This window comes from Clupea harengus, chromosome 5 (genome assembly GCF_900700415.2).
Source record: "Clupea harengus chromosome 5, Ch_v2.0.2, whole genome shotgun sequence".
NCBI lineage: Eukaryota > Metazoa > Chordata > Actinopteri > Clupeiformes > Clupeidae > Clupea > Clupea harengus.
The window spans coordinates 7,052,908-7,078,266 of NC_045156.1; the positions used below are offsets into that span (position 1 = coordinate 7,052,908).

A 25,359-nucleotide genomic window follows, 5' to 3' on the forward strand; every position below is an offset into this window, starting at 1 on the left:
CCGTAGGAATGAGTGCGTCTTCAGCCTTGGACTTGGTGAGCGTGAGCAGTCGCCTTGCAGCGGCAGCTCCGCCCCCGGGTCTCTCCCCGTCTCCGCCGCCTGTCAGCCCTGGGGCTGCGGGCAGCGAGGCTGAGGAGCTTCAACCAAGCGGTGTCCAGCCTGAACTCGAGCTGGACATCAGCCTGGATGATGATAGTCTGCTAGACTTCTCCGATGAGCACAGCTCAATCGCTGAAGCAATGCAGACGAGCCATGACGTTAGGATGCGGGTGGAGACACCTCCTACCTCGTCTCGGCTCCTGGGCCAGCAACTCCACGAGGTTGCGCTGAGAGCAGCCAGCTGCCTCGGGCTCCCTCTCCCTCCCCCTCCCAGTGTGCGGTCCTCGCTGCTGGACGGGGAGTTTTATGCTGGCTCCGCCGCGTCAGTTCCCAGCTGCATCCCCTTTTTCGAGGAGGTGCACGAGGAACTACAGGCGACATGGGCGATACCCTACTCGGGCCGAGCCCCGGTGCCGGGGTTCGCGCCCTACATGCAGCTCCACATGGCTAAGGAGAGGGGCTACTTCTCCTTTCCTCAGGTGGAGGATGCAGTAGCGGGCTACCTCTTGCCCGCATCCCCCACGATGCGTCTCGGCCAGAAGCCTCTCCTGCCCACACGGGTGGGCAGACACCAGGCTCAGCTGGCAGAGAAGTCCTACTTGGCTGCAGGGCAGGCTGCCTGCACGACCAATACGGCTGCATTGCTACAGCGCTACCAGGCAAAGCTCCTGACTGAGCTTGCCTTGTCGCTGGGGGAAGATCACCCGTCTGTGGCAGAACTCCGTCGCGCGACGGATCTGTCGCTCAGACTAACTCGGTGCACGTCACAGGCACTGGGGAGGGTGATGGGTGCCGCGGTGGCTACCCAGAGGTCTCTGTGGCTATCATTGGCTAAGCTGTCAGACAGAGAAAAAGCACCACTCCTCGACGCCCCGGTCTCTGTCCAGGGCGCCTTCGGGGAGGCAGTGGTCAAAATGGCTGCCAAGTTCGAAGAACAGCAGAAGAGCAGAGAGGTATTCCAGGCTTGGATGCCTCGCTCTAGTGGCACGGGTGAGACGTCCTCCTCAGGACACACCACACCCGCACCGGGCCAGAAGAGAAGCGGGTTCCGCTCGCCAGCGCCTCCAGCAAAGGTGTCCACCGGGCGAGGCTGGCAGAGACACCCCTTCCGCCCTCCAGCGCAGCCTGCAGCACAGCGACCAGCTGCGCGCCCTGCCCAGGGCGCAGCCCAGGCTCCGCGGCAGCACTCCGCTCGCCGCGGGCGAGGCAGAGGGAGACCTCAGGCTTCCTGATCGTGACAGTCAGCCACTCGTCACACAGGGGGGAGCGGTGGAGTCCACACCGCCTCCGCAGAAATCAGCCCGTCGCTCACATGTGGAAATCATGTCCAGCACGGTAAGCAGGTTTTCACAAGCACCACAATCATATGTCCTAACTCCTGTCCCAGATGGCGCAGTGCCCAGGCATGCTTGTGCAACTCCCCCCGCGATGCACACAGTGCAATCGCATCCCCACATTTTTTTCAAAAACATGAGGGAGCAGCCCCAGATCTCGTCTCCCTCCCTAGGCGGAGTGGGTGTAGATCTAGGCTTAGACTCATTGACCATGAGCGGGTTAGTCCCCGACAAATTCAACTCAAAGCACAACCTCCCTGGTTGTGCGGAGAGTTGGCGCGCATGCGCAGTGTCACCATGGGTGCTAAAGACGATCACAAGGGGTTACGTGCTGCAATTCGCCCGTTCCCCTCCGCCATTCAGCGGGGTGATACAGTCTGTGGGGCAGCGAGAACAGTCTCACTTCCTATGAGGAGAGATAATCTCCCTGCTCAGAAAGAAGGCGATAAGCAGAGTCCCTCCCAAGGAGGAAAATGCAGGCTTCTACAGCCGTTACTTCCTCGTACCCAAAAGAGACGGGAATTATCGGCCAATATTAGATCTACGTGTGTTAAACAAAGCACTCATGCCGCTACGGTTCAGAATGTTGACCCCACGCAAGCTTGTGCAGTTTATAAGGCCAAACGATTGGTTTATCACGATAGACTTAAAAGACGCTTATTTCCACATTCCGATCCACCACAGACATCGGAGATATCTGAGGTTTGCGTTCGGAGGAATAGCGTACCAATTCAACGCACTCCCATTCGGCCTGTCCCTAGCGCCGAGGGTATTTACAAAGTGCGTAGAGGCAGCCGTCGCCCCATTACGTCTACGCGGCTTACGCGTTTACAATTATTTGGACGACTGGTTAATTGCTTCTCATTCAAAGGCTGCAGCAGTGCAGGACGGCCATCTAGTGGTGGTGCACCTGTATCGACTGGGCTTTGTTATAAACAGAGAAAAAAGCGTTCTCTGCCCCAGGCAAGTTACGCATTTTCTGGGTATTATTTTAGACTCCACCTCCATGGAGGTCAGGCTGTCTCAAGTACGGATAAATGCCATCAAAACATGCGTGCGCCAGTTCCGACGGGGACAGTCAGTCTCGTCGCTGTGCTGCCAACGCCTGTTAGGGATGATGGCGTCGGCCGCTATAGCGCTCCCGTTGGGGATGTTGCGTATGCGGCCATTCAAAATATGGTACCTGTCTATGAAGCTCAACGCAGTCACAGACAGGCATCGCAGAGTAGTGGTGTCCTCCAGATGCAGGAAAGCCCTGGTGATCTGGAGAACCCCCTGGTTTCTCGCCGCGTCGGGCACTATGGGCATAGTGTTGCGTCGCGTGGTGGTGACCACAGACGCTTCCACCAAAGGCTGGGGAGCTGTCTGCAAAGGGAGAGGCGTGAACGGTCTCTGGTCTGTGACTGGGTGCGTTTTTTCAAGGCGCAGGTGGACCTGTTCGCGAACAGGCAAAACACCTGCTGCCCGCTCTGGTTCTCGCTAGGGGGCGACGATCCCCCACTAGGCATAGACGCGCTGGGCCACCAGTGGCCAGCTCTACCCCTATATGCTTTTCCCCCGATCCCGCTCCTCCAGCAGGTGCTGTGCAGGATTGCGGACGAGGGCAGGGAATTGATATTGATAGCCCCCCACTGGCCCAATCAGCCGTGGGCGGCAGATCTGGTCAAACTGTCAGTGCAGCAGCCTTGGGAGCTGCCTCTACGGAGAGACCTCCTAACGCAGGCGCACAGGACAGTGTGGCACCCCCATCCGGAGTGGTGGCGTCTCAGAGCCTGGCACCTGAAAGGTGCAGGCTCATAGCGTCAGGCTTGTCGGACGCGGTGGTGGCTACAATACAGAGTGCCCGAGCTGTATCAACACGGGCTCTGTATACGCTGAAGTGGCGCAGTTTTGAGCGGTGGTGTGCTGCGCGTCAGCACGACCCCATTAACTGCGCGCTGGGCGTTATTCTATAATTCCTACAGCAGTTGTTTGATGAGGGGAAGGCGGCTTCTACTCTCAAAGTGTACATGGCTGCCATTTCAGCCTGCCACGCAGGCATTAATGGCAGTTCTCCTGGCAGTCACCCGCTAGCGTCACGCTTTATGGCGGGGGTGAGATGGCTCAGGGTGCCAGAGAGACACCTCATACCCTCTTGGGATCTGCTGGTTGTGTTACGTGCTCTCACAGGGCCTCCGTTCGAGCCCCTGGAGACAGTGGACATAAAGTTTGTCTCTTTAAAGACCGCGCTGCTGCTGGCGTTAACGTCAGCAAAGCGCGTTGGTGACATGCAAGCCCTGTCAGTCAGTCCATCGTGCCTTCAGTTCTCGATCGCTGGTGACAGAGTGGTTATGCGACCTAATTCTGCTTACACACCTAAAGTGGTGGTAACCCCATTCCGCAATCAGGTGATTGAATTGGCAGTTTTCTCGCCTCCTCCTTTTGCGTCAGCAGAGGAGGAACGTTTGAATAAGCTCTGTCCAGTGCGTGCTCTCCGCTGTTACGCAGAGCGCACTAGAGCTTTCAGACAGTCAGATCAGCTATTCGTGTGCTTCGGTGCACGCGCAAAAGGCAGACCTCTATCAAAACCGAGCCTCTCCCGTTGGATAGTAGAGGCTATCGTGTTGTCTTATAAGAGCTTTTCTTTAGATCCCCCGGAGAAGTTGCATGCGCACTCTACGCGGAGGGTCTCGTCTTCCTGGGCCTTACTAAAGGGCGTCTCAGTGGAAGATATTTGCAAAGCTGCAAGCTGGAGTTCTCGCCACACTTTCATTAGATTCTATATGTTAGATGTGGCTGAACCTAGTTTTCTTCATAGGGTTCTGCGGGCAAGCGATCTCTGAATCCCTTGGCCTGAGAACGATATATATGATAAGTGTGTTCATTAGTGTCTACATGTTATGTTGCACATGAAACATCCCAGGGTTTTCTTACGGGCGCAGGATCACTGATCCCTGTCGCCTATGATAAAGGTGGCCCTGTTAAATTCATGGTGTTCTGCAGGCAAGCGATCTCTGAATCCCCTGACCTGAGAACGATGTATATGATAAGTGTGTTCATCGGTGTCTACATGTTTGTTGCACATGAAACACTCCAGGGTGGTTTCCTACAGGCGCAGGATCGCGATCCTTGCCGCCTATGACAAAGGTTGCCCTGTTAATATGTTCACCGCCAGCGGCCGTATGAACCTCTATGAGGGCAAAGGCTTCAGTAAAGCTGGTGTGTGTAATTGGCTGCCACTGTATTATTACGCGGGAATGTATAGGGTCCCATACTGTTATATCGCAGTGAACTGCGATAAGGAACGTCTCGGTTACTTACGTAACCTCGGTTCCTTAAGCAGGAACCAGATATAACAAAGTTGGCGTGTACAGTGTTACCTTGGATTGATTGTCTTGCTCAGTTTCTTTCCAAGGCAGATCTGAGGGCGCGTAATGATATTATAGTACTCCTGGCAGGCGGGGCCAGGAGCGCGCGCTGACAGATCTCGCGGCCTTTCAGGCGTGAATAGATAAATGCTTCGATTTGTACCCCATGACTGACGTCATGTACCATACTGTTATATCTGGTTCCTGCTTAAGGAACCGAGGTTACGTAAGTAACCGAGACGTTAATCTGGTTATTCAAGTGTATTTGGTTTAATTGGCATCCAACCTGTTTATTCAGTTTGTATTATTTACAGTTGTACTTATCCATTTGGTCTTTACTTCACATTCAGTTTGACTGATACATTTAAGCTTACCGTTTATCGAAGTCACAAACTCATTGAACTCCTTGTGTGCCATGCCATTACTGTGCCACTAGCATACTGTTTGGTAATAGTGGAGTCATTTAATAATTTCATGGAGTTAGATTATTGTATTTTCCGCAATATTGACCACTCTAATGCATTCTTATGTCCCATGAAGTTCTGACACGCTTAAGCCTTCCAGTCTGGTGTTTTTCAGTCGATTTAGTAACAATTTTGGCAAAAGCCATGTGAATTTGTAACCATTTAAGTTTTTGGCAGAAAGCTAGTCAGTTGTGATTTCTACATGAAGAATCATATGGTTGTAAGTGTGAACTGTGATAACAGTACACATTAGTGACTATCCAGTCACGTATGATGGGATCAGCGGGAGAGGCTGTCACAGAGGCTAAGACCTGAATCATAGCAAAACTATACAGAAATAGAATTATACCGCCAGTGCAGCTTATCTTCAATTAGCACTCCATCTGAAATGAAACTGAATAAACGACTAGCCGTACCATGTAATGTCTGAATATCTGACTGGCACAAAACCATATTTTATGGCACAAACCTACACCAACACGGCACAAACAAATGACCGTTTCTGAGTTGTCCTCCCTTTTTTTCACTCCACAGCTCCGAGCAAAAGGTGATACTGATGTGCATGCTTTGTGTGTGAAATGAATTGCTCTGTCCTGTGTGGTCACATTAGAAGACATTGAAGTCATCTTCAGTTCAGCTCCTCTAGCTGTGCAAGTAAATCTCAAGACTACATTCCGGCCCACCTTCAGCTCCTTCCTACAGCGAAGTGTCACCCTGGCACTGCTCTTGGATGTCCTGTGGGGGAACACAGGAGATCCTAATGCGGTCTGATGGTCGAGGATGAGCCAAAGCTGCAGATATTGCATTTGGGTTACCCTCTAAGTCCCACAGGAAGAAGCAGTCAGCTTATCCCAAAGAAGACTACCCACCCCAAACACCACGTTCTAACTGGTATTATACATACGAGTGAGAAATGTCCCTTTTTCCTAGCACTTACTAGTCTTCATGTAAGGATGTACACAATTGGGTTTTTCTTTGTTGCTTTTCAAAGTTATTAAAAAAATAAACACTAAATCTGCACTTGTCCATTTATAGTGATTTTAGAGCGGCAGGTGCCCTCAGTGGGTATTTGTACAATGTTGATTTTCTAATAGGTTGCATAAAACGAAACACTCTTCATTAAAGAAAAAAGCCTGTGTATCACAACTGACAGAAAGATTAGCTTAATTACTGTTAACACGTGTTGGTCGGCATTTGAAACAATACCAGCCCCCGCAGAACCCATGCGGCCTGACATCAGATAAACAACTCGCCCAACTTGACAAATCCCAGCGCAGCATTAATGCAGTTACAAAACCAACCCCTGGACTGGTGCTGCTTTTCACGGTTCAAATGCTTTGCATGCCATTTGCATCAGGTTGCCCATGCCAAAAGCCCGGCGGCTGCAAATACGGTGACACTTTCCAAATCCGGGGCCTCGCGTCCTCAGGGAGACATTAGTTTGATGAAATATCGAGTTTCGCTCTGAACCTTAAGATGGTGGGGAAATGGCAGGGGATGTCAGAATGTGTCACACTCAATATCTCTCATATCGATACTCGATGAACCGTAATGGGCCTGTCTCGGTTGGGAAGCCAGAATGTTAAAACATGTCTGTTTTGTTTGTGACAGCTTTTTTTTTGTGCTGGAAGTGAGCTAAAAGTTCACTTTGTTTTCTTTAACCATCTCTGTCTGTTATTTAGTAGAAGCTAATTGTATTTTATTTGTGTCTAATTAGGGCACTGACTCATTTAGCAGAAGGTGTTTATACTGGCACCAGTACATTTATAGCTCAGCTTTGGTAAAGTTGTTCACTATTTTATACCCGTATCTTCATTCTAGCTGCAGTATTTCATGTGATATCAAGTGCCTATCCTTATTTTGCTCTCTGGCAGCTCCAGAAACATGACAAGGAAAACGAAGATGTTCCCTCAAAGTGGCGAACTGAGGAGGAAATGGCTGCAGAAGCTTCGGTCTTGAGGAACCTTCTCAGTTAGTCTACTCCGGTAAACCACACTGACGTTACTAACATTAGAGAGAAACATCACTGCTGTTTCAGTGAGGACTTTGGAATATAAGGTGCTATTGTGTGTTTAATTGTGTATATATTTTATTTTCTACTGCAGGGCCACACAGCTGTAGTCCTCCATCAGAAGTGCAGCTGGATGCTCTCTGGAAATTCATATGCTTTGTCCATCTGTGGTACCACCAAATAACTTTGTTTTTGTTTTTGTTATTGTTACTATCCAATAAACCACTGACAGAGTGATAAGATGTTTTGTTCTATTGTGCAACAAGTTGCCTTTTTAGCACATTTGGTATTCATCTTGCTGCAGTTCCTGAATGACATGTTGATGTTATGTGGTATGAGAGTATTTTTTTATTTGGTTCTAAATTAAGTAACATAATAGAGAATGTGTGTCACAACAGATGTTTTACTCAGTGCTTGAAACGGTCTTTTATCATTTCTGTATTGAATTCCATAACTTAGAAGCAGTGGTGTATAAAGTACCCAAAAGCCATACTTGAGTAAAAGTAAAGATACCTTACTGGAAAATGACTCAAGTAAAAGTAAAAGTAACCTTTTAGAATACTACTTGAGTAAAAGTCTTAAAGTATCTGATCTTTACTGTACTTAAGTATCAAAAGTAATTTTCTGATATTAAATGTACTTAAGTATTGAAAGTAAAAGTACAAGTAAATGCTGCTAATAAAAAAGCAAAGTGTCAGAATTTTGAGAATTATGAAGTGTATTCCGACTAGAATGAGCATACTTGGGCCTTATTTGAACACAATAGCAATACTAAAGCAGCACCGAAAGTAACAACCCTGTCATTACTTGAAACTGAAAAATGTTTTGTTCATCTTCAAACAAAACGTCCCAAAAAGCCATTATGAATTTTTTAAATTTTAATCTTTGTAACATTTTGTGAATGGGCTCCTGAGTATCCCAAGGTATGCATAAGGCACAACCTGAGAGCAATAACCTGGCGATCTGATACAAAGCCATAGCATTACATCAGGATCATCAGTTTTACAAGCAAGTTATCGGTACAGTGACTGTGAAATACTTTCAGCAACATGCACACACATCCCTTGAACAATAACGTTACTAGCAGCTATTTTGCTCCACACTGCTACGTTACTGTACTGTAGATTGACACCATCCTAACTAGCTAGCTAGATACCTCGCCAGAGATGGAATAAAGAATAAGAATAAATAATATTTGTAGGTTATTAGCTAGCTTGAAATATTATATACAGATCTTACCCAGCGGTGAAAGAACATGACTTGTCTACAAGGTTGGCATTTAATGAAGAGGTCGTGGGGTTTCTAATTTTTTGATTGAGACCTGTGTGCTTTTGCTTCGATTATTGTTGTGTCCCCTTCGTTGTTGATCTTAATGTTTTGGATATATCCTTACACTGCATATTGCAGTCCATTTTGCCTTGATCTGGAGGATATCGCGGAGATATTTACTCCAAAAAAAATCACTGACACTGACAGACAGTATAGTGCATGAACGAGTTCAAAAGACGTAGCAACAGTAACTAAGAGGACGGGGCTTTTGCCAACGGTCAATAACGTGCACTAGGACGACTGATTCGCCAAACCTGCTTGCAGTCTGTTCTACCACAGTCCCCATCGTTGGTCTAGTCACTCTCATGATTATTTTTTTTTTTCTAAAGATGATTTGATTTTGTAACGAGTAACGAAGGTTTCAGGGGAAATGTATCGGAGTAAAAGTATCAGTTTTCTTTGCAAAATGTAGCGAAGTAAAAGTAAAAGTAAACAGAAATATAAGTAGTAAAGTAAAGTACAGATATCCAAAAAAACTACGTACAGTAACGAAGTATTTCTACTTCGTTTCTATACAACACTGCTTAGAAGGTATAGAATCAACAAAAATGATGGATATACAGGTGCATCTCAATAAATTAGAATATCATCAAAAAGTTGATTTATTTCAGTAATTCGATTCAAAAAGTGAAACTCATATATTATATAGATTCATTACACACAGACTGATATATTTCAAGTGTTTATTTCTTTTAATTTTGATGATTATAACTGACAGCTAAAGAAAACTCAAAATTCAGTATCTCAGAAAATTAGAATATTACTTAAGACCAATAAAATAAAGGATTTTTAACGCAGAAATGTTGGACTACTGAAAAGTATGAACATGTACAGCACTCAATACTTGGTCTGGGCTCCTTTTGCATGAATTACTGCAGCAATGCGTGGCATGGAGGCGATCAGTCTGTGGCACTGCTGAGGTGTTATGGAAGCCCAGGTTGCTCTGATAGCGGCCTTCAGCTCTTCTGCGTTGTTGGGTCTGGTGTCTCGCATCTTCCTCTTCACAATACCCCATAGATTCTGTATGGGTTTTAGGTCAGGCGAGTTTGCTGGCCAATCAAGCACAGGGATACCATGGTCCTTAAACCAGGTACTGGTACCTTTGGCAGTGTGTGCAGGTGCCATGTCCTGCTGGTAAATGAAATCCGCATCTCCATAAAGCTGGTCAGCAGAGGGAAGCATGAAGTGCTCTAAAACTTCCTGGTAGACGGCTGCGCTGACCTTGGACCTGAGAAAACACAGTGGACCAACACCAGCAGATGACATGGCACCCCAAACCATCACTGACTGTGGAAACTTTACATTGGACCTCAAGCAAATTGGATTCTGTGCCTCTCCTCTCTTCCTCCAGACTCTGGGACCTTGATTTTCAAAGGAAATGCAAAATGTACTTTCATCTGAGAAGAGAACTTTGGACCGCTGAGAAACGGTCCAGTCCTTTTTGTCCTTATCCCAGGTAAGATGCCTCTTCTGATGTCTCTGGTTCTAGAGTGGCTTGACACAAGGAATGCGACAATTGAAGCCCATGTCCTGGACACGTCTGTGCGTGGTGGCTCTTGAAGCACTGACTCCAGCTGCAGTCCACTCCTTGTGAATCTCCCCCAAATTCTTGAATGGGCTTCGTTTCACAATCCTCTCAAGGCTGCAGTTATCCCCGCTTGTGCACCTTTTTCTACCACATTTTTTCCTTCCATTCAACTTTCCAAACGTTCTGCTTGGATACAGCACTCTGTGAACAGCCAACTTCTTTAGCAATGACCTTTTGTGTCTTACCCTCCTTGTGCATGGTGTCAATGATCGTCTTCTGGATAACTGTCAAGTCAGCAGTCTTCCCCATGATTGTGTAGCCTACTGAACCAGACTGAGAGACCATTTAAAGGCTCAGGACACCTTTGAAGGTGTTTTGAGTTAATTAGCTGATTAGAGTGAGACACCATGAGTCTTCAATATTGAACTTTTTCACAATATTCTAATTTTCTGAGATACTGAATTTGGGATTTTCATTAGCTGTCAGTTATAATCATCAAAATTACAAGAAATGAACACTTGAAATATATCAGTCTGTGTGTAATGAATCTATATAATATATGAGTTTCACTTTTTGAATCGAATTACTGAAATAAATCAACTTTTTGATGATATTCTAATTTATTGAGATGCACCTGTATGTTGTATAAGCATGTTTTCATGCAACCTTAAAAAAATGCAGTCATGTGAAGAATAATGTGAGGCTCTCCTGGTTCTGTGATGAACAGCAGATCGCAGACGACACGTGGCATTTATTTTAAAAGAACTAATCAAATGTCCATGTCTAAGGAATGTTGAAACAGCCCATAGTTGTGCAGTAATGAAGTTACAAGGGCTTCATGAATTTTAAACAATAATATGTTCCACAAGGGCCATCTTTAAGGCAATATATTAAGAGATTGGGGGACAAAATCTATCATGCCTACCTCAGCAGAGACAAAAAAAACTGCTTGACTGCAGGGAAAATCTCAGCCTATGACGGCTGTGGACTAGAGGACGAGCCTTCACTTCCACCCCTCTCAGCATTACCAACTTAACACCCTTTCGCTCAATCATTGATGAGAATATCAATTAATTAGTATGCATGTGAAAATACGCGGGATATCCTAAAAGCATATTGACTATAATTAGCTATCAGAAGTGGATGTCTAATAAAGTGTGCTTGAAGTGGTCTTTCAATTAAAAAAATGAACATCCAGTCAAGTCATTAAATGGATCTTTCTATAAGGGCATTATTTACTGATGTATGGTTTAATTACTTCGCTGGCATGGTTATAGGTCTAACGACTTTTACATATTTCAAAGGATTATGGGGTCACTGTTATAATGCTGTAATGAATCACATTATTCCCTCACAGTGTAGCAATTTCACACCACACTTGGTGTTTATAGAAGACCGTTTGATTAATTGCGTAGCTTTAATGCGTCATTGTACCTCCCTTTCCCGTTGTGGAGATTGTTATTAGACACATACAATTCCTTAATAATCAATGGCAGGACGTTTGCAAACATTTATCCCCCCAGAGCCCAAAGAACGATGTGCATAAATATGCCATATTGTGAGTGGAACTGTAAATGCTTCTCCTGTACTTTGATGAGGATGGGTTTGGCTCAAACAATAGAACAGTTTTAAGCTAAAGATACCACTTGAACAGCTTCATTTGCATTACACAGTCATTCCGATGTCCTTGAGGCAGCGTTTGTTTCCTTAAGTGCTTATGCCGTCGACGTCAGTTTTAAGACTTCAGCGAGCGGGCCAAAACAACATGAGAGCAAAAAATATCCCTCCGTCTGATCTGAACTCCTTTTTTGCATAATGGCTCTTCACGAGGTAAACTCCGCACAAGTATAAAGAGAACTAGAGCCAATCCTGTTGGAAGCATATGGCTCCCCATCCTGTCCTGCCCTACACCCACGTGGATCATATGGATATGGATAAGAGCCTCAGAAAGCTGGCTGTGCTCCTGCACGTCGCAAACATCATTTGCAGATAATGGACTCACAGTGGAGACACATTTGGTGCTTTAACTAAATGGATGTGTCTCCCATTATTTGTGCTTTGGAGGGGGAGATGAGTGCAAAACCTTGGGGGTAATGTTCTCTCCTCGCCCTCCTCTATATGTTAATCATTAGTGGCATCATTTTAAGGATGGGAATATAATGGGTTAGGGGTTGGGGGGGGGTGAGGAGCGCCACCCCATTAATGGCCGTTCCCTGCAAACCGTCCGTCTCTCAGATGTAAAGTTTCACACATGTGCTGCTCAGGGGTTAATGGGATGCTCCCCACATTATTCCTTGACCAATGGCAGGTAAGTCTGAGCCGTATCGCTGAGTGGTATCCATGGCTTTTTATGCCGCACAGTTTTTGAGGGATGGGAGAGGTATGAAAAATGTTTGTTGCCTTTTTCGTTGCCAGTTGCCCGTCTTGAAGTTGGCAATCAATGCCATTCTTGGTAAATGCTTGACATTGCAGTCAGTGTGCTTCATTTGAAAATTTCAAATGGGCTCATTGATTATTCAAAAACATGTTTGAGATTTGTTTTTCAGGTTTTCACTAAATTCCCCAAGAAAGTTTTAAAAATCAACACGGCTACTTTAGCTTCCACAGCGCTGGATTAGGTTGCTTGGAATAGAGGCGCCGTCTCATAAGTTATTTCCCACCATTGAATCCCCACATCTACAGTCTGCTTGTATTTGCATTCAGTGTGCATCAAAGATTCTGCTCATGCTTTGTATTCGGCATGTCCTCGGTGGGACAGTGTGGGCCTATATGTTTAAAACTCCCCGTGGAATCGCCTTTTATACATTAACATTCATTAAAGTTCTCATGATCTCATTTATACTCACAGAGTATACTTCCATTTATTAGTCTTTGCAACCATTCTAATTTGAAATGAACACTGCGTGGGTTGAATCCTTGTTTGCTCTTTGAAATGGATAGACGCTCTGCAAGTAACTGATTTTGCCTTGAATCGTAGGCAACTTGGTTTAGGTTTTGAGCACACTGTCTCTTTTTGTGCTCACACTTATATATGATATATATGAACTATAGGAATCAAACAACATATAGATCATATGAAGTGTACAGAATGCAAATTGTCAAAATCATTAAAACGTTTTAGTAAGCAAAATATATCACACAAATGACAATAAAACGAAAACTTTACTCCCTATATTGAGATTATATATGATTTAATTTCATGAGGTTGAAGAGAGCATAAGAATAAACTATTCTTGAGCTGAGCACGACCACCGCAAACCATTCCCCCTAGAATCTGGGCAACATTGCTGGCTACACAAATACATCTTCAAAGCTGCTTACATTAATTAAAAAGACATTACGACGCGCACAAGTGGGAATGGCCAAGGAGAGCCTGTGTATGTGCTGTGCCTGTGGCTAATAAAATAGAATGATTATGTAAGCTGTCACGGAGCTGGCCTTTTCCACCGGGGCCTCGGAGAGAGGGAGGTCCTCCGACACAGACACCAGAGGGGAATCGTGTCAATAATATGTCAGCCGTTAGCCTCCAGGTTGCCGTCCACATTAATACTGAATTAACCAAGAGGGAGTTCACTCTTCTAACTTCTTACTCTTTGACAGTGGATTCACTAATATATATATATATATATATATATATATATATCCACAGACACGCATACAGAGCCGCACACATATCTTAAGACATTAACAGTGGAGATCCAGTGATTGGCCTGATTTTCATGAGTGTACTGCCACTGCAGTCCTTTATGTACTCGTCGTATGACACCTTTGCCTGGAGTAAACAATCCATCTGTATTCAGGAGCCCCGACACGACATCCAGCATCTGCTCTCTTGGCAGAGACAGGGATTGTTCAAAGTGCAATCGCACGGTCCTCTGGGATTTAAGGTTGTACCTGGCCTGGATTCTTTCCTCTCTCTTTGGTCCTTCATCGCCAGCTGACATCTCTATCCCTGAGGCAGCAGACGAAAGGCCCAGAAGGCATTTAAAATGGCCCTTTGATCACTGCAAGAGATTTGCAGTGAGGAGAGGAGGGCCTGCGGAAAAAAAAGAGACTATCCACTAACGTTTTCCAACAAAGTTACACGGAGCACAGCGCGACTGCAGAATAGCTGTGACACTCACAGGATATTTTGAGGTGTTATCTTTCTCTTTTTTTTTATAGACCTATAGGTCTGCTTTTGTTTTCCTCCTGTGTTATTTTATTTTATGTACCTCTTATTTTACTACATCACATAACCAGAGGCATCATAGGTACGACAGACAGTTTAGTAATAATTGATGACTAGAGGGTATGGTGAACCTGACAGTAGCTTTATGTCTTTGAGATGTTGTTTGTTTCTGCCCATGAGGTAAGATGGGTAACAGGTGATAGATAACAGATGTAAAAGGACCCATAAATGTAATATACATGGTTGTTGAACACATTGTCACATACTGTAGCACTTCTTATTTGCAGGCATTGCCTTGTAGGCATAGTCTTATTGGCATCATGACCTCCTACAGTGCTCTTCCTTTCTAGTCTCTAAATAAGGTCTGAAACAGAAACACAAGTGCAGCCTAAAGCTGTTTTTCCACCGAAAAGAGGTATCAACTTTAATAACTGGCACATATATTTGAATGGTGGGAAATAGTCTGCACAAGATTCTCAAGTGATGCTTACCATGTCAATGCTTTCAGTTCAGTATATTAATTGCACTGTTTTGACCATAGATCTTACTTAACAGTGACAAGTGATGCCATTGAAAATGTTAAGATGACTCTATAAAGATTTGGTTGATTTTATTCCTTTAATGAATGAAATATTACTTGCTAAAATTGTCCTTTATGCAAGTTAGTCTGAATTACTACATCTAACAGTATACAGCCAAACATGATTTTCAAGATTAACTTGTAAATAAAAAATTGTTTCTACAGAGATGTGAAGATAGACTGGTGCTGATACTGACAAGGGCAAGGGTTTGAGCCTCACTGGGGCCACTTGAACTGAAATAATTCATGCATTCCTCTTGCTATAAGTCACTTTGGATATTCTTATACAAAAAAAAAAAAAGAAGATTTTCCCTGTTAAGTCTGTGCCGCCTAACTGCAATTCTAAATCCTTTTATCTCTCTAAAACTGCTGAGACACACAACTGCTCAGCAGAGGAACTGTAGGTCTTCATCGGAGGGACTTCTAGCCTGTGTGCTGCATGCAGTAATTTGGAAATGAGCAAAAGGTCACTGGTGAAATGAGGTCTGTCAGCGTCTGACAGACGGCTCAGAGAGAAGAAGAAGGGGGGAAGAAAGAGCTAAATTACCCATTCAGGGTGTAACTTCACCGAGGCTGCACGCTGCTCTGTGCCTTAACTCCTAGTGGATGCTGTTCTCCAAAGATTGATTCCTCGGGTCTCTAGCAGCCACCGGTAGCCTATTGTAATTTCGCTCAGTCTGTACAGTGTGGCGCTGCGGTTGCATCAGGAGCTCTTGTGCATGTGATACGTGCTGCAGATCTCACCTTCGGGGGCAAGGAACTCCAATACTAGGAGGCCACTAGGGGCAGAGAGGAGAGAATATACTTACAGAAAAAAAATATCATTATCATTGATTTACCTAGGGATTTCCCTCTGAATGTGTGTACTCAAAGAGAGGCAATTTCTGTATATGTAGCTGAGGCAAGGAAAAAAAGAATGTGATTTGGACCCAAGTTATACCTCTGGGTCATTTATCACTCCAGTGCCTTTGCTGCCTTGGATTTGGTACAGATGGCTGCATATTTCTAGTTTGTTCCACATGGCCCGGCGTGTCTCCTGAACAGGGCCGCCGCTGAAAGAACTTATGATTTGGCTTGTGGAGACTATACGGAGGCCGGTCAACTCGTTTATTTTCCATAAATAGGAACGGAGACCGCGTGTCAGGCAGGGCTGACCTTCCCTCCTGGTCCAGTGAACTCTGACCACGTGGATCTTCGCTTACATTCTTCATCACTCCATCTCTGTCAGCGTGGCGACTGGGAGCCGAGCTAAAACAATTTCAAAGTTAGGCTGACATTCTTTTTAAAGATTGCTATCAACTAGAGCAAGCTCTTTCCTAGGATCAAAATGGAACCTCTTTCTAAATAGCTTTTTTATTTCATGTTTTTCAAGAATCGGTCCATTAAGAAAGAAATACTATCACAGAGATTGTTCATGGTAAACTCATATGATATCTTTAAAACCAAAAGACCTAAAAGACTGTTTGTGATGTTTGTTGGTGTTTGTTTGTTTGTTTGTGACAGTACTCAAAGCCATGCTGTCTCAGATGCAGTATGATTGGACAGGTGCACAGGAGGCTCTGACCGCATCTGAGGTGACTGCTAATGTGATTGGTCCTTATGTGTTACCACGACAATGTAACAAAGGCGAACTAGGGACGGCTATGTACTGTAATCATTACTCCCAGAGACCTCCTGGATTTTATATCGGTTGAATTTCAAGAGTGAAATAGCACTGTATAGCGCTTTGTCAAGAGAGGTAATCACTGAGAAATGTGCATGTTCGCATCAGTAATTCCCCCTTTCTTGTGGACACAGTTCTACTTTACTTTTCTGTACTGCAGCCGCTAGTGAGAGAAAATTGCCCTTGGCCTTAGCGGTGAACTTTGCCATGTTGATTATTGTTCTCTGAGTTGATAAATATACATCAGCTAATTCCGATGGTATCTCCACTTAGTCCTGGCACACAAACAAGTACAAGCTACATTGCTGGAACAGCGGAGCATAATTATTCAGCTGTTTTACTAATGGGCCTCTCTCTCTAAAGCGATAAACTAAACTAATCCCTATTGTATCTTCATCAGGAAGAATAAGCAGTAATGTACACTTAGCTCTTAATCAGTCTCTGCGGAGAGCAAAGGTGAATAAAGTTAAGTAATTTCTGACAAGTCCAAGATGAGTTTCCAGCTAGCTACCTCTCACCACATCTTGCGCACTCAGGTGTATCTGTGGTTTTCCTGCCGTTTATTAGCACAAAGGAAACGACATTCAGACTCTGATACAGAGTGGCAAATGGGGTGGGCTTACATACGCAGACACGTTTTAAAATGCTCAGGGTAGACAAAGACACTAAAACACCAGGGAAATCACACTACGGGATTTATACAACACACTGACCTTAATCACTACCTAAAAGTACACATAGACATTAATACCAGTCACTCCACTTTAGAACCAAATTCTGCAGACATCAGCATTCGCGCATGGAACACTGGTAATAAACACAACAAGGAAGTACACAGTCATTCGCTCATCACTCCCACTACACGCCACAATGTTCTTAATCTTTGTCTCAAAAAACGAATGAACATGAGAAAGTAAGGCCAGTGTTTTAGTTTAAGGGCTTCAAATGACAAGCTACCTTTCATCCTTTTACTGAACCGTGAAGACAATCATTTAATTGACGACTCTGCCCACAGTTTGCACATATATATAAATAACTGTTTATGATTGTACAGCTTTCAGATTCTTAGCAAAACTCACCACCCTGCCTTTTGTACAATTACGGGTCACTTGTCTGACTCCTAAAATGGATATGTGGTTCTTCCTGCAGCAGCAACATGCATCCGTGGTAACAGGAATAGTCACTGCCCGAGGACAAGCAAGTTGCCTTTGTATAATGGCAGAAATAGTGTCGATCATCTTTGTCTACTGACCCTCTGTCCAAAGATATGATTTGATGGTAGATTTTAGGGGGGAAAGGAGGTCAGAACAAATACTTTTCAAAAGTGGAATCCTTGTTAAACCTCCCCCCTCCCTCTGCATGCCTCTGAGACAAAAGCCCTAGACGTCCATGCCTATCTCGTTTATTCCAACCTTAAAACCACCCTTTGTATCCTTGAAGGGAAAATGTTCAAAAGATGAAAATGTCTATAATTACCTTGCCTCCGGGTACATATCACACCACTGATTAATACTACCCACGAATGCAATTTAACTTATTGTATTCGTTTTGCCATTTGTTATTCGCCAGTTAGGCGAGCATGATAATTGTTTCTGAGAGACACCAGAATGGGGTGGAAAAGGCAATGGAGGGAAATGGTCAAAATGAAAATGCTAACGTCCACATTTCCCCGAAGGCTTTTGTGCAATAAAAGGAATGAGTTGATTTTCATTCAGATAGAAAGCTGGCTGTTAGAACAGGCAGCGTCTCTTTCCCCTTTTGCTCAGTTTCAGCGGTGCTTGGGTGGATTGTGAGATTGTTTCAGGGATTCAGAGCTATTTCCTGTGGACACCAGAGACAGTGCCATGCATCACATTATCTCGCTCTCTCCCCCATTTGGGCGTGATTTGCTGGGAAATGAGAGTGAGGGAGGGGATTTTCAGGCGTTTGCTAAACCGGAGCCTGTTCCATAAAAAGAAACAGATGTATCCAATGTTTTTCTTCTTATTCTCTTATCGTGCTTTATCCTCGTCTTATTCTTCTTGTATCTCTTTGTTTTCTTCATCTTTTTTTTTCACAGCCGTAGTTGTGAAAAACCATCCGAACATGGTGACTTTAGTCTACCAGTTGCAAGTATTTTTTAACATAACTGCATGTGGACAATGATGCCGCAATGAACAGCATCACTGTACCATTCTTTTTTAGTTTTGTTCATTGTCAAATTTGAAAAAGGACTGTCCAGGTATACCTTCAGACCTGAAAGTTGTGCTAAGAATGATCAACAAGGTCAATACATCTGCTCTAATTTATCATAGGAATGGGGCTTCAAACAGAATAAATCTAAATGAAAATAGCTTATGATTCCTGTTGAGGTCTAAACCATCAGATGATAATTCTTTAACAACACTTGGATTAGAAATTAAGCATATCAATCAGCTCAGATAATCTTCAGATAGAATGAACAGGTGCAGGTCCCCCCAAGTCTCATTCGTCTCTTTTCGACTCTATTTGGAAAATGGAGCACTGTGAAGATCTTACACAATACAGTGTTGGAAAGATCTGCGATTCTGACAATCAAGAACCTTTGGCAATGTACTATACTGCTGTCCTCTGCAAGCCAGAGTTAATGTTCAAAACTGAACAAGTTTACAAATCCTTTTTTATAGATTTAAAAGTTGCTATTTGTTACAACATTATCTTGTTTTAAGGTAGGTGGTGAATGTCAGATAAAATACAGCCACCTATTCCCGGTCCTCTCCCCTGCACTTTTAAAATATTGTGATGGTTGGTAGTGATGATCAATTTGATGTTGCATAAAGGTCACCTGGTCCTTTTTAAACAAATTAGAAGACTCTGATTAATATTTTTTGAACACGGATTGATTCCGTTTGACCTTTGCATTGTACACATGTCAATTATCTTATGGTGCAAATAGCAAATGAGTGTGTTCCCACTGGTATAACTGCTCCTGGCACTGTTGCTCTGCAGTGCTTTAACTGAGACATTCATCGTGGTTATTGGTGATGGGTGAAAGAAAACAAGAATACAATTTTGGTGAAGGAGACATCTTTCAGCGTGATGACAGTGTGATGTTTACTTCACACTAATGCTCGAGTTTCTTGCATGCCAGAGGAATAATGAAACCATGGGTCATGGGCAAAGCCACGCGTGCCGCCGCTGCTCTAATTTGATTTTAGACGCGGCACAGAACTGAGCTGTCACGAGACGTGTGAGCTGGAACGCCAGTCAGAGGCGGCTCAGTGCGATCTCGATAGAGAGATCACAGGTCAGTGGCATTAAAGCGACGCAGCTAAATCACATGAAAAGGGACAACGTGAGTAACGATAGGCAGAGTGTGTTAGCAAACGCTTCCAATGGCTCTAGATTGTGGTGGCATCCAAAACAACATGGCATCCTGCTACTGCATGTCACACCAGTGAAATGTCCTGGCCTTGAGAAAAGGTTCCAAATCCAACACTCAGGAATAATAGTTTGCTAGATGGTTCAGATGGTTCAGGTGTTGACCAAATCATAGTTTTATCCAAGCCAATGCATACATTACATATGCTTTCATACATGACAGCATGATATGACACAGTTCTTTGTTAAAACCTGCGTATCTGTACTTCCATGAATTGCCAGCAAGTAAGCTATCCCATGAAATGCAAAGATCATAATTTAAATAGGGATCTTGCATCTTGTGTTGCAATTATGTAGGTACCTTAAAGTTTTCAAAGTGTTTATATGTCTCTGATTAGCTAAATGGCATTTTCTCAGATGCATACACACACAAACATAGTCATCTGATTCATTTCCAGGATCTGTAAATGAATTTGTACGTAATTAGTTTGACTACAGATATTTAATCTCATAGTTTCATGTTTTGTCATATAAATAATAAAATCTTAAAACTCATGTAAAAGTACCTCAACTGATTAAACAGCTTTTGTTGTTATTTTGATGGGGTCAGGGTGGTTGGAAGAACTCGATATAATATGGGATGTGGGACAAAACTAAATATTTCACTTAGTCATAGTCATGTCCTATTTGTAATATCTTTTAATACCTCCAAGGTACAGAGACTCTCACTGTAAACACAATAGCAAAGGACCCTTCAGCTGCTTATATTTTGAGTCATAAATCATCCACTGTGATGCAAATAGCAACTGACCTCAATCCTTCCCACCACACTGCCATTGCTGCATACGTGTACCGCGAGCCTTGACCTTTCAGATTAGGTCACTGGGACTGGCATTGCGAAATGCATTTCCCATCCAAAGCACCAGCACTGTCACATGAAAAAACAACACTTGAAAACGACCATGAGAAAGTTCCAGATGACAGAACAATGAAGCGGATGATGGTAACAATATGTCAGTCACTGTGACAATACATCAGCGCCAAAACAGTGCTTCATCTCTGGTTGAATGTTGACTTCATGGATGCTATTGCCAATCTCGCCCAGATCCATGTGCAGATACAGTGTGAGATGTATCATTCCTTATGCAGATACAGTGTGAGATGTATCATTCCTTGTGCAGATACAGTGTGAGATGTATCATTCCTCGTGCAGATACAGTGTGAGATGTATCATTCCTCGTGCAGATACCGTGTGAGATGTATCATTCCTTGTGTGTAATGGGAGCAAGCATCTCCATTTGGCGTTCCTCTGCCCTTCTCTCTTTTACCCGTGTGCCGTAGGGAGGTATCAAGCCCAGCGTAGTGAGACCTCTCCTTCATGTGCGCTAAAAGTCTCAGTAGTGACACTCTTCAAGAAACTGAAAAAAAAAAACCTCCCATAGGGCAATTTTAAATTGTGTTTCCAGGCCTTTCAGAGCCTTTTCCGAGGGCCTCGTAACAGCCTGCTAACGTTGGTAATAGTGTTTGTATTGCTGCCAGCTCCCGCTGGGCCTCTCTGAGTCTTATTCAGGCATTTCAATGTTAAATTTGAGAAGTGCGCAGAGGACCGTAGTGAGATGAGAGGTGATGATGGAAAGGACGGTGAAACGACGAGGACAAACGCAGGTAAATGCCTCTGTCTTGAATATATATATATACAGTTTTTTAAGGTTATGAAATTCTTAGTCACACCACATCAAGACTGCACCTGAGGTACTGTGCTTTACCAGGCTGTGGCGGTGCGGTATCGTCTCATTGTGTTGGGCGCTTATGCCGGGGAGTTTTCATGTATACTTTTTTTCAATAAAAAAAAAAACAGTAATTACGGTTAACGTCGCGGCCGAGCAGAACACATAATAATCTACATTAGAAGATTAACATTAATTAATGCTGCCTTTCTGTGAGCTGGCCTCAGCACCAGCACAAGAACCGCATCAGTTTAAGTGTTTTACTGTACCAAAAGTCATGTACATCACAACATAATGGCTTTATAATTATAATTCAGAAAATGAGTGGTGGTTTGATTGAAAGCGAGAAAATGGCTGGCTGAGAAATGGCACTCTGCCCTTTTCCCTGCCTACAGTGGTGTGAAGTATTGATATGGCATCCATCTCAGCAGCAACCCATGGCACGGCACTGGAATGAAAGGTGCTGCATGAGAGGACTTCATACACCGCTGCGTCCCTTTCGGTCCCTGCTATGGTTTCTGGAACGTTACATTGCTGTGTGAGAGGCTGTGGATACGTCTGACTGACTGGTGTACATGGTCAGCAACATATCCTTATTTATTAGCTTTAACTAGAAATATTTTCACAGCTAAACCTGATGGAGAGAGAGAGAGAAGAGAAGAGAGAGGGAGAACTCTATTTTAGTATACTTCACTTCACATGGGATTAGACAGATGATGTGTGCTAACAGCTTTGACTTTGTTTGTAGAATTCCCACGGATAGCAGCTTGGATGCTGTCTCATACTCAGCCTGCACACTGTTGTCTTTTCTTTAACTTTCAAGGTTATGCTGGATTTACTAAGCAGCAGCCCACACTCTAATGAGGGCCTGAATCTCACCAACCCACCAGGTCACCGAGGCACCAATCTGTGGATTTCTTTCACAAACCCAACATGTATGAGCCAGGCTTGTTACCTGCAAGATCCTTAGACCAAGCAGAAAATATGGGGTGTAGCTGGTACGGCTGAGGGCAGTGATTGCCGTGCTCTGTGGTGAAACTTCTGGCCATTTAGGGACAGAATTGAGTGAAATCTCAGTTCAGCTCACCTTGTGGGACTTTTGCACAAACACCACATAAAGGAGATCTGCTGCAGTTATAATTGTACTCTCTGATAATAACATGGTACACAGCCTGTGAATGTTCTGATACCCTACATGTGTTGAATGGCATTGTATTAGTACATGGAGTGCAACTGATGGCCAGTGCTCAGTGTGTGTCAGTGGGGTAACTGTATACAATGTATACAAGTATGATCTGTTCATACATTGTAAACAACAAATTAATTGTAATGATGTTGGTTCCGGCAATTTAGGCATGACTCAGTAAAGAGTAGTTATTATTGTATGTATGCAATATACCAAATCGTATGAAAATCAACTCAGTGGCAGCAATAACATCATGTACATTATGTATTAGCGGTATATATAAATATACATTATGTATTAGCGGTACATATACATTAGGAGTGGCATGTTTTGATCTACAGGGCAAATATAGTGGTTGCTATCTTCTGCTATGATCTATACCTTGGTTGTCTATTATTGTACAAAAAACAGGTCTCACCTTTATTCTCAAAGACTGTTTGCTATGTTTGGTTGTCTTCATTTGGCCAGCACCATGCCTTGTGTGGGAGCCCAGGAAGGCATTAGCCCTTTGAAAGCATGCTCTGAACAACACTGTGCACTGAGCTGTTCCAGTGGCAGCAGAGTTCTTTTCACAGGTTCCTCTGTGTGTGTGTGTGTGTGTGTGTGTGTGTGTGTGTGTGTGCGCGTGTGTGTGTGTGCGTGCGTGTGTGTGCTTGTGTGTGCGTGTGTCTGTGTGTGTGTGTGTGCGTGTGTATGCGTGTGGGCGCATGCCTTTGTGTGCATGTGTGTCTCTCTGTGTGCCTTCTTTACAGATCAGGGGAGGGCGGAGATGCCAGTGCGCGGAAAAGACAGGGGAACAATGCAGAGTGGACAAAATGACAGAGACTCTGGCAAAACTGTCTGGTCCCTGTGCAGCTGCTGCCAAGCGTCAGACTCTAAAAAATGACACAGGCTGCTTTTAATTACATTCCAGAGCAACTTGTTTGCTCCACCTACTGGTGAAGTGTAAGAAAAAAAATCACACTGTTCAAATGAGATTATTCATGAGCATATACAGCAGTTATTACAGTTCCATGGAAACTATATTTTGTATAACACAACAGTCAATCTATGACACAGGTTTGCTTTCTAAGGGGTGGGTTTTATTTCAACCTTGAGAAAATGTATTTTGTAAACAGAGTGTGTTGATGAATGGGTGTGAGATCAACTCCTGTACCCCCTGTACAGGTATATATATACGTGTCATTTGTTTACGGTGATTTAAAGCCTAAACTCTTCCTCTCACTCAAGATGGATTTCCTCAGCTTATTTCTTTCCATTTACAGGTAGACTACTGGTGCGACAACCTCCCTTTGTCCACACACACACACACAAACACACACACACACACACACACATTCGCCATCACCTGTGGTACTGCAACTACACTTCAGAGAGGGCGGCTGTATTAAACGAATGTTTACTTGCGCGGTGTCGCCGGGGCAGAGTCTCCCGACGTCTTGAACTGGGTAATGAATAACAGCAGGATGGGGGCACTTGAGCACAGGCCTCACTGGAGGACAGGTCAGCAGGGCTGCTGCTCTACATCACCCCCACTTAACAAAAGGGAAAACCACATCTGCCGCGGCGTGAGTGCTTCCTTACTGAGAGGGATTCTATTTGAACATTGTGGATTGCGGATGACTGCTGAAGACAGTGTTTACAGCTCGTCAGCCTGTATTGTACTGAGCTATCATTGAGTCTATGGGCAGGAGACAGTGGGAAGTGTTATAGAAATGACAGAATGAATGAATAGGATGGAGGGAATGGGAAGAAAAATATATTTTTTTGCAAAAATGCCATACACAGAAGACTCCACAGACCACAAGGGAGGCACAGATTGCACAGATTACAAAAAGAAAATGGTGTGGATGCTAGAGAGTTAAAGATCACAGCTTAGATGTTATTTATTTTAAAGTTAAAGCGTTAACTCTGTAAATCTGTTTGCAGGATGTACACACACACAAAAGAACACATGCGCAACACACACACAACAGTGGGCGGATGTGAAAGACTCCCACCCCCATGAAGAAAACAAATTGCCTTCTTTTAGGGGATCTGGGCGAGTTTGGGGGGGAGCTGTGCGGATCAAACCCCGTAAAGGATGTGTAATGAGTTACATGCTTGTGAAATCATAAACAGGATGGAGGAGCCTCGAGCCCAGCAACGCTTCCAGGCACTCGCTTGCCGCGTCTTAAAGCCGCTCCCGCACCCCAGATGAATTCCGTGCAGGCCATGCTTCCACGGTGTTCCTTCTGCCAGAGGAGTTTGCTGCGCTTCACTTCGTTTTTCAAGTTTTTTTTTCTTCGTCTCTCGCTCACTCTTTTTTTTCTTTTTCTTTGCAACTTCAATCCAACATCTCTGCCAGTTAACCAGCCGCGTCTCTCTTTTCCTTTCACCTGAAGCGAGAGAGATGTTGATCACCATCACGTGTCTAAAAGCTGTTATCTCCATGCTTTTTACAAAAAAAAGGGAGAGCGCCAGAAAGAAAGCACTCAAAATCCTGTGCTGAAAAACGTGCGGTTTGGGGAACAGGGTGGGTGGTGGAAAAAGAGACAGACAGAAAATGCACCAGGAAAGCCAGAGGGGTAGATCAGTAATG

The 25,359-nt window shown here is 44.1% G+C and overlaps 1 protein-coding gene across 3 annotated transcripts in view; it reads left to right on the plus strand.

The window, feature by feature from the left end:
- The window catches only part of fhit (fragile histidine triad diadenosine triphosphatase), a 176,993-nt gene extending 169,501 nt beyond the window's left edge, over window positions 1-7,492 (plus strand). For all 3 annotated transcript variants that reach the window (XM_031567524.2, XM_031567523.2, XM_012841129.3), the window contains 2 exons: window positions 7,119-7,229; window positions 7,350-7,492. In XM_031567524.2, the coding sequence (XP_031423384.1) occupies window positions 7,119-7,220 (102 nt within the window). In that variant the 3' untranslated portion in view covers window positions 7,221-7,229; window positions 7,350-7,492. The remainder of the gene's footprint in view (window positions 1-7,118; window positions 7,230-7,349) is intronic.
- Window positions 7,493-25,359: the final 17,867 nt, after the last annotated feature.